Genomic DNA, 10,038 nt, shown 5'->3' with positions numbered 1-10,038 from the left:
CTTCAGGGAGGGAGAAAAGAAAGAGGAATAACAGAAAAAAGCCAAGATAAAGGTTTGTCTTACCATGTCTTTGTAATGTAATGTAAAAGATTTGTAAAGCTGTCAATACAAAATTAGCTTGAACGATCCAGTTCAACGGCTAAACATTTATGCGAAGGTCTTTGAGTTTGTGTGTGTTGGGTACTAGTTGGTGGGGTTAGTTTGTTTTCCTTTTCAGTTTCCACCGTTTGTCCACCAGAGGGTGCCATCAGGCTGTGTTTTTAAAGAGGGCGTGCAGGTGTTATACCGAGAATCGCAGCGACAGAGCCCCCTCATAACTTTGGCAAATAAAGAGTAACTGTTTTAAAATGATCAAAAATTGTTGTGTGATAACATGTAGTATACTAGAAATTTCTTTTTAATCCAGTAATCTGTCATATTTTACATTAGAACAAGATTTACCAGAAAGTCTACAGTCTCTTCTTTTCAGGAAGTCTGGTGCCCTGCTTTCAGCCAGTTTCCATCCTCTTATATCAGGAATGAAAAATTACGGGTCCTTCTCAAAAAATTAGCATATTGTGATAAAGTTCATTATTTTCCATAATGTAATGATAAAAATTAAACTGTCATATTTTAGATTCATTGCACACCAACCGCTCATGAAAACCCAAAATTCCTCTAAAAAAATTGGCATATTTCATCCGACCAATAGGAAAGTGTTTAATGCCAAAAAAGTCAACCTTCAAATAAATATGTTCAGTTTTGCACTTGATACTTGGTTGGGAATAATTTAGCAGAAATGACTGCTTCAATGCAGCGTGGCATGGAGGCAATCAGCCTGTGGCACTGCTGAGGTGTTATGGAGGCCCAGGATGCTTCAATAGCAGCCTTAAGCTCATCCAGAGTGTTGGGTCTTTCAACTTTCTCTTCACAATATCCCACAGATTCTCTGTGGGGTTATGGTCAGGAAAGTTGGCAGGCCAATTGAGCACAGTAATACCATGTCAGTAAACCATTTACCAGTGGTCTTGGCACTGTGAGCAGGTGCCAGGTTGTGCTGAAAAATGAAAGGTTTTGACTGTCCTTTATTAGTCAATCGTAAGTGACAAAAGTTGGAAAAATTATCTTGGCGTTTAGAATAACAGAAAACAGTGTAAGAAGATTTCCACATAAGACCTCGTTTATTAATTTGTTTTATGATTTTGTTATTGCTTCTTTTAAAAACAGCAGCTGCTGATTAAAACGAATGTTACAACCTTTACATGATTATATGAGTTCTATTTTACTGAGAAATCGATCAGAAGCGCCGTGAAAATGGTCAGATCCGCCTCTCTGGCTGCAATGCTCGCTCCCGACGCAGGGAAACAGAATTTAGCACAAGACCGTCGGTTACATGAACCACAGTGGCAACAGGTCTACTGCCATCATCTACTGGGTTGAAATATAAGGTGATAAACATGCTAAAGAAAAACTCTAAACCTTTATTCCCAAATGAAACATTACATTTAATTAGCTCCTAAGACATTAGCATAACTTTTATATCTATCTAAATACACATAAGCCATTTTAATATAAAAAAGACAATCTTTCACAGAAGACCGCTTAGCAGGAAAGACCAAAATATTGTTACAATTGAAACATCAAATTATTGAAGACAATCACACATACTTTATACAATCAATTCATAAAAGGTAGTGCAGTGAATTTTGCATTTACTGTAAAGTACGAATGGATTTATTATTAAATAGGTAGTTAGACTGATTAATATAATTTGAAACAAATGAAAGCGTCAATTTCCATATTTTGCTTAAAAGACAAACCTATCAGATATTTTACAGATTTGAGAACACCGACCCATTTTAGTATGTTCTGTTTTTGATTGTAAAAAAAAAAAAAAAACCTTATCCGATTATAAATACTTATCTTTCCTCCATTAAGCATTTTGGGAATTTTATTCATTAAGGAAATGCGATACCCATCTGTATCAGTTAATACTGAAGAAAACTTCAATCAGAAAACAGTTTATGTTTATGAATTATTTTAAGCATCGTCTTCATCAGCCCCTTCATCCTTCCTGTTTTAAACTCAACTTTATGTTATGTTGTGGAAAAAAAATCTGGATTTTAAGCATGAGAAGAGCCTTTGCTCTCACTATAGCTAAAGCAGTCAAACCACTGAAATCCTGGTTTGAAATAATTTTACTCAATAAGTTGAGGACTATGTTATGGTCAGGAATAAACTGACAAATTAGGCTTCTTCATTACAATTTATATTTTAGATCTTTTTGTGCTCTAAATTAATTAATTACCCGAGTGATTTCTCATGTGAACAGTTAAATGACATTTTTCACCGAAACCTTTTCCGCAAGTCAGACACCAAAAAGGCCTCATATTGTGTGAATTACAATATGATTAAGTAAAACACGTTTTTGACTGAAACATTTCCCACAGGTTACACATGAAAATGGCTTTCCCCCTGTGTGAGTTCTCATATGAGCATCAAAAGCAGTTTTGAAAGCAAAACGCTTTCCACAGTTCACACATGAAAATGGTTTTTCCCCTGAGTGAATCATCATGTGCTCAGTTAAATATTGCTTTCGACCAAAACTTTTCCCACAGGTGACACATGAAAAAGGCTTTTCTCCTGAGTGAGTTCTCACATGGACATTGAAAGCAGATTTGAAAGCAAATCTTTTTCCACAATTCACACATGAAAATGGCTTTTCACCCGTATGAGTTCTCATGTGAAAGTTGAAAGCAGATTTGAAAGCAAATTGCTTTTCACAGATCACACACATAAAAGGCTTTTCATCTGTGTGACACCTCATGTGACTAGTTAAAACCCGTTTTTGACGAAAACATTTACCACAGGTCACACATGAAAACGGCTTTCCACCCATATGAGTTCTCATGTGAGCCTCAAAAGCAGATCTGAAAACAAAACGTTTTTCACAGATGGCACATGAGAAAGGTTTTCTTCTTTTCTGATTTTGGTTCTCAGCTTCAGCAGCTTCCTGGAAGATGACTTGGTTCCTGTTTGGTTCTGATTCAGTTTGGGATGTTTGTTCATCAACAAGAACCACAATATAGGTATCAGTCTCCTGTTTTAACTCAATATGTTCTTCACCCTGACTGAAGTAAACTTCTTTCTCTTCCACTTTTATCTGGTGATGTAGATCCTCCTGTTCTTCTTTTATCTGCTGATGTTCTAGATCCTCCTGCTCTTGTTTTATCTGTTGATCTTCTGGTTCTTCCTGTTCTTGTTTCACCTGCAGAGGTTCTAACTCCTCCTGGTCCAGAGTGGATCTCCTCTCCTGGTTACAAACATTACACTGCAGAGAATCTGGAGAAGAAAACAGAAAAAAGAGGAATTGACTTCATTGAAGTAAATGAAAAACTTTCATCATTTAAGAGAGAAATCACCAAAAAAAACAAAACAAAACAAAAAAAAAAACGCCTGAAAATTCAAGAGTGTGGAAAGAGATCAGTTCACATATCCAGTTGACCTTTGGAGACTTCTCTTATGGCCAGGGGTCTCCTCATGTGCAGCTTTCACAATAAAAACTGGCATATGGAGAAAAGAAAAGTAGCGCATAAAAATTTGACTTGTATAAAAACATGCGCATGCAAATGGCTGCTCATCTTTCATTTCTACATCCAAGTTTGCCAGAAATTCACATTAGGCACTTTTCCTCATATAAGTTGGACATTTACAGAATGGAGACACTTTCTCTTCATAAAGGTGAATTCATTTGCATGGCTCAACTGAAAGATGACTGACTGAACCGTCAGCAGCTTCAGCTGCACCGGTACCACCTGGTTCACCTTCTGCTCTGAGATCCAGGATGATCATTCTGGACCATCAACATGTCCCAGATCAAAAATCAATATAGTCTCTGAACGCGCACTCCCTACATGAACCCTTGAATTGGCAATGTTCTCCATCAGTAATAAAGCCTTGTATATTTTGCAGATACTTAAATACTCTCAGCAGACAAAATATGTGACTGTCGTCATAAGTTGTGTAAGATTTTTTCTTTGAAACAGGGTGGACACTTTAGAAGCTGCTTAACGGTGTAGTTTTGTGAAGATTACTTACCATTCACATTCTGTCTCCCGTCACCAAAGCCCTGCAGTTCGGGACAGAGTTCTGAGATCTTAGGGAGTCATCCGCTTTAGTCAGCGCTAACCAATCGGAACACGTCTTACATCTCTAATCCTTAAGCCCCGCCCAGAATGTTAATATAAGCTTCCCCAAAGCAAATAAAGTTGTATAAGCAAGACGAGTTCAAACAAAAAACAGGAGCTTCAAACAAAAAAATTTGACTCAACCAAAAAAAAGTTTTAAACAAAACATAGTGACTTCAATTAAAAAAAAAAAAAATTCTTTAAAAATTTTTTGTTTCGTAAAAAATTATTTTTATGATTAAGAAGTTTTAAAGATTTTTTTTTTGGATTAAATAATTGTGAAACAAATCTAACTCCATATGTGTTTTGTTTTTTTCTAGCTGTTGGTTGATTTGCTAGGATAGCAATAGTAATTTGTTAGCTGGCTAACATTATGTAGCCTTTCTGTTTTGGAAATAAAACGAATTTAGGCTCTAATCTTAATCAGATTTTTATACTGATCCTTCTCAAAAAATGTGCATATTGTGATAAAGTTAATTATTTTCCATAATGTAATGATAAAAATTAAACTGTCATATATTTTAGATTCATTGCACACCAACTGAAATATTTCTGGTCTTTTATTGTTTTAATACTGGTGATTTTGGCATACAGCTCAAAAGTCACCATTATTTTCCTCTGCTTATTTGACTAACTTTGCGCTGCATTGTTTTTACACAAAAGTAAAAATGCCCCTTTAACTTTTCAACATTGTCACATCACAACAACATGCATAAATATATTTAAGTGGAATTTTATGTGAAATACCAACAAAAATTGGGATACAACTGTGAACTAACTGACGATGTGAACTTTGACTGGGCCATTCTAACACACGAACTTGTTTTGTTTCAAAGCATCGCATTGTAGCCCTGACTTTATGTTTAGGGTGGTTGTCGGGCTAGAAGGCGAACATCGGCTCCGCTGTATATTTTCGTTTTCAAATGTAAGTCTCTGTAGTTATAAAGAAGAAAGAGCCATAAAAAACACAACGGAGGTCACTGGCTCCATTTTCTCTCGTCACAAATAAGCTGTTTCCACAATTGTTATTTCTGCGTTCATTTTGCTATAAGCAAAATATTTACACGGGAAAGGAGCAGTTACTAGAATAATCCTCATACAGAAAGCTTCATACATTTAGACCTTAACCTGCATCTACACGCTGGTGTTTCCTACCTATTCGATGTAAGATTATCTGAGGAATCCGGGAGAAATCCAGCAGTCTGCGCTGATCATCCATCTCTTCCTCCGACTTGACTGTTATTTCTTTAAACTCTGTGAAAGTTTCTTCAGCGGCAGTTAACTGCTTGTTCATAAACTGGTTCAAGCTGGACTGTAGATATTTTTAGAGAAACTCGAACATTCAACACAACAGACCACGTGCTGTCCTCTTTGTCTTCTTCGTCCTTCTCCTCTTCTTCGGGATTGTATGATGTCGGCATTCATGTCATTGATTTACCGCCACCTTGTGGATCATACGAACATCACATCTAAAGATTTCTCAGTTCTCTTTGAAAAACGTAAAATCTTTTCTTCCACTTTATCTGAATGAAACAAATACAATAGTATTCCAGTTTTCCGTATATCCATTGCTAATATCGTCCTCTGACTCGTATCTCCTACATCCCGCAACATGTTTCATAGTTTATTCACTACACCAGATAACAACCTTTCCCATAGTATTCATATATCCTTATTGAGAGCCGATCAGCACCGGTTTGTACACTTAATTATTTCATTGTTTTTATTTTAATAAATTATAACGCTGAAACAGTGTGTATTACCTGTGCCCATTTTCATTTGCCTGGGGCTGGGAGTAAGTCCCAGGCGGCGTTTTTGGCAACAAGCAAAATCTAATTGTGTATTTTTTTTTACCATCGATTGTGTTGAGTTTTCTTCTTCAGTGTTCACAATGAACCACACTTTTCGTCAGATAGCTGTCTTCACTTAATTGCTAACGTTCAGGTTCAACTTCTTTGGAACAGTGCTGCCTACACAAAAGAACTCGCTCTCATTGCCCCCCAGTGGACAACTGCAGTACAACATGCACGAACATCATATTTAACAGAAAGTAACAGGATAAAGAACTTGCAGCTGTGCCTTTCAAAGTAAATAAAAAAACATAAACACATAACACAATATAACTCAAAGACAAGTTAAGATGAGAACATAATCTAAGAGATTGTCACACTTATATTTATTTAATGTTAGCTTATACACTCTTATTACTGCACTAGATGGATTAAATCTCATTTCTCCCTTTAATCCTAAAATTATTCAATATAATATACTGAGATGTTATACTTTAGCTTTGCAAGTATGACTATGCAGTATTTATATTTTTAAGTGGGGATGTTAGTACTGATTTTAAAGTATTCAGTTTAGCTAAGAGTTTTTGCTGTATAACCAGATTTGCAAATTGTTTAAAGGCAAATGTTCTACTTTCTCAGACAGCAAACATATATCTATGTATAGAGATTAAAATAGTTCCAACATGAAATACATGGTAATCTATAATAGAAGACAGCTGCAGCAGAAAAGTGAAAAATACAACTAAGACAAAAGAAATTATTGAAGACATTAATCAACCATACTTTCAACAATCAAGAAAAATCAATTCATGAAAATTAGTTCATAGTGAATATTACAAGTAAAACTATTTTTATTTACTCATAAAGATTTTACATAGGTAGAGTTAGACTGATTAATGTAATTTGAAATGTAAAACAGCATCACTTACAATCTCATTTTGCTTGAAAGACAAACCTATCAAAGATTTTATTTATAGATCATTTTGAAAATGCACAATTAATGTAAGAGTTCACACATTGTATTTTTGATTATAAATGTATTAAAGTAAACATCCACCCCACCCACTCTACCTTACAGAATAATACAAATCAATTCCTCAAGTCCAATCTTGTGAGAATGTTCTGGAAGGGAGTCCATGTCCGGTCAGACTCTGTTCATGCATAAAATAGTCAGTAGGCCTGTTGCGATAATCAATAAATCAATTAACCGCACAACAAATTAAAACTCCTGACCTCATTTTAATTATCGGCTTTATTGTTTCTTCCTGCCTTTTTCTCTTTCTGTTGATGACACTGAAAGAAAAAAGGCTCAGCTCCGGTGCTCTCCACTGACCCTCCCTTCCTCATTTCCTCAGTGTAATGCCCAGCTCACGCTACACGATCTTGTCGGCTGATTGTCGGCCAATTTTCAAAACCTGAGACACACATTAGCCGACAGAAATCCTAGGCAGGGGCGCTGCCTACTGACTGCTGCTGAAAACAGCTTCGCGTCAAGTGCGCTAAGCAGGAATGAACCATTTAACGCAGATACGGGGGGAGTTCAGTTTCAATATGGATGTGTGCTTTTTGGTCTGGAAGGGGTAACATTTAATTTTTACTGATTTGGGCGCTGATTTTTTTTATATATGGAAAAAATATATATTATTTTGTGAGGTCCTGTGGCTTTGTGGTCAAAGGTCCTTAGAATTGTCATCACTTCCCCCCACCACCCAACACTTAGCTTTAGTCAACAACTCAGGTGGAAGTGAGAGCTTCGCACAACGCAAGTAAAATCCCGGCCGGAACATGGTGCATTAAATAATATAACTTAGTGAAGCTTTGAGGCAGCTTCACTGCCTCAAAGTGAAGCTGCCTCAAAGTGAAGCTGCCTTCCTTGAGGAAAATTCCTCAAGGAAAAATTCCTCAAGGAAAATTCTTCAATTTTCCTTGAGGAATTTTAATAATCAAGGTACTTGAATAACTCGAGGAATCATTTCAGCCCTGTTCTAGTTTTTAACCAAATCAATTTTATTGTGAAACTCAACATGGGACACACCTGGTAAACACTTCTACGGCTTTTCACCTGTATGAATCCTCATGTGCAGACTTAAACCAAGTTTTTGATGAAAACTTTTTCCACAGGTCATGCATGAAAACGGCTTTTCATCTGTGTGAATCCTCATGTGTCGAGTTAAATTAACTTTCTGATTAAAACTTTTTCCACAGGTCACACATGAAAACGGCTTTTCTCCAGTGTGAGTCCTCATGTGCTGAGTTAAACCAACTTTGCGATGACAACTTTTTCCACAGGTCACACATAAAAACAGCTTTTCATCTGTGTGCATCATCATGTGATCAGTTAAATGCTGTTTTCAACTAAAACTTTTTCCACAGGTCACACATGATGAGAAAGGTTTTCTTCTTTTCTGATTGTGGTTCTCAGCTTCAGCAGCTTCCTGGAAGATGACTTGGTTCCTGTTTGGTTCTGATTCAGTTTGGGATGTTTGTTCATCAACAGGAACCACCATGAAGGTATCAGTCTGCTGTTTTAACTCAATCTGTTCTTCATCCTGACTGCAGTAAACTTCTTTCTCTTCCACTTTTATCTGCTGATGTTCTGGTTCTTCCTGTTTTTGTTTCACCTGCAGAGGTTCTAACTCCTCCTGGTCCAGAGTGGATCTCCTCTTCTGGTTATAAATGTTACACTGCAGAGAATCTGGACAAGAAAATGGAGGAAAAGAGCAATTGTCAACTTTACTGAAGTAAATGGGAGAAATTGTTCGTTTACGACAGAAATGAAAAGGAAAAAACCCACACCTAAAAATTCAAGAGCGCAGACAGAGAAGACAGATCAGTCGACAAATCCAACTGACAATTGGAGAATTCTCAAATGAAAAGATATTAAAAAATATTTTTAATTTATTAAGAAATTAAAACAGTTCTTAAGAAACATTTCTAAACTCAGACCAAGGGTCTCCAGAGTTGACCTAGAGAAAATCATTCATGCTGTTGTATCATCTCGTCTAGAGTACTGTAATGCCCTTTTTACCTGCCTGGATAAAGCCTCAATTTCACGTTTGCAGTCTATACAGAACGCAGCAGTTGTTATATTTCCAACCCCGGCCGTCTGCTCTAGCGTTTCACGTGGCTTTCGTTGGTGTAGTCGAGGTGAATCCTGATGGAGTCGGACTGAGCGACCTGGGTGATGCGGTTATGATTGCACAAATGTGTCGTTCGACACCTGTGAAGAGACTCATGGGGAGATGGCCCGTTTTCATTTCACACTTCGCCACAAACTCTCTTTCCCACTCCGGTGGACAAATACGGCGATGACGACAAAACTAACAACAAACATGAAGAATCGGCACTTTGTTTCCTGATGCAGCGCGAGGGACAAAATCACAAGACAAAAATAAAAATTGTTGACCAAAGACATGAGATGTAGGTTGCAGCTGTGAGGTTCTGTGTTTTGAGTTCGAGTTTCTGTCTGTCTAGTCCTGTTTTCCCCCGAGTCTCTGTGTTGTCTTGATTGATCCCAGCTGTGTGTCGTTCCTGTGATCACCCTCCCAGTGTATTTAGTCCCACCTGTTGTCAGTGTTCCTTGTCGGATCCTCGTCGTGTCTCACCCTCGTCTCACGTCTGTGTCTGTTCCTGTGCTGCCAGTGATTTTCTGTTGTTCCTCCTGGTTTATCATTAAATTACCTCATATCATCATGACTACCTGGGATTCCCGGCGTCTCTCTCACCGCTCTCCTCAACACATCATGACAGCAGCAGGTTTATTGATGGACGTCGTCAGCCTGTTGTGAGCCAACAATGTTGATAATCCACCAGAGGCTACTTGTCTACCGAGCATGAATTACAATCGCAACAATCTACATATACTGTTTGTTGTTGCGCAACACCCCCCCCTTCTCTCTCTACTTCCCCTTCTGAGAGGAGGAAGATGTTGCTCTCCAGCACTCCGTCTAACGGGTCCGAGAAGCCTCTAACTCCGGAGTATTACTACAGATGAAAATATAGAGGACATTCTGTTTAAGCTGGGCGCGAGAAAGACTAGCCTGGTTTCTAACGACCTCCATCCAGATGTCCCACCCTTTTTC

At 37.6% G+C, this 10,038-nt stretch overlaps 1 protein-coding gene across 1 annotated transcript in view; it reads right to left on the bottom strand.

The window, feature by feature from the left end:
* Window positions 1-1,440: 1,440 nt before the first annotated feature.
* LOC103156282 (zinc finger protein 853-like) overlaps window positions 1,441-10,038 on the bottom strand; it is a 32,253-nt gene continuing 23,655 nt past the window's right edge. Inside the window, exons 4-5 of the mRNA XM_016664179.1 lie at window positions 2,929-3,321; window positions 1,441-2,060 (exon numbers count right to left, since the gene is read on the bottom strand). Coding sequence (XP_016519665.1) covers window positions 2,020-2,060; window positions 2,929-3,321 — 434 coding nt within the window. The 3' untranslated portion in view covers window positions 1,441-2,019. The remainder of the gene's footprint in view (window positions 2,061-2,928; window positions 3,322-10,038) is intronic.

Source organism: Poecilia formosa, unplaced genomic scaffold, assembly GCF_000485575.1.
Source record: "Poecilia formosa unplaced genomic scaffold, Poecilia_formosa-5.1.2 Scaffold472, whole genome shotgun sequence".
Classification (NCBI taxonomy): Eukaryota; Metazoa; Chordata; class Actinopteri; order Cyprinodontiformes; family Poeciliidae; genus Poecilia; species Poecilia formosa.
This window is presented reverse-complemented; position numbering and strand designations above follow the sequence as displayed.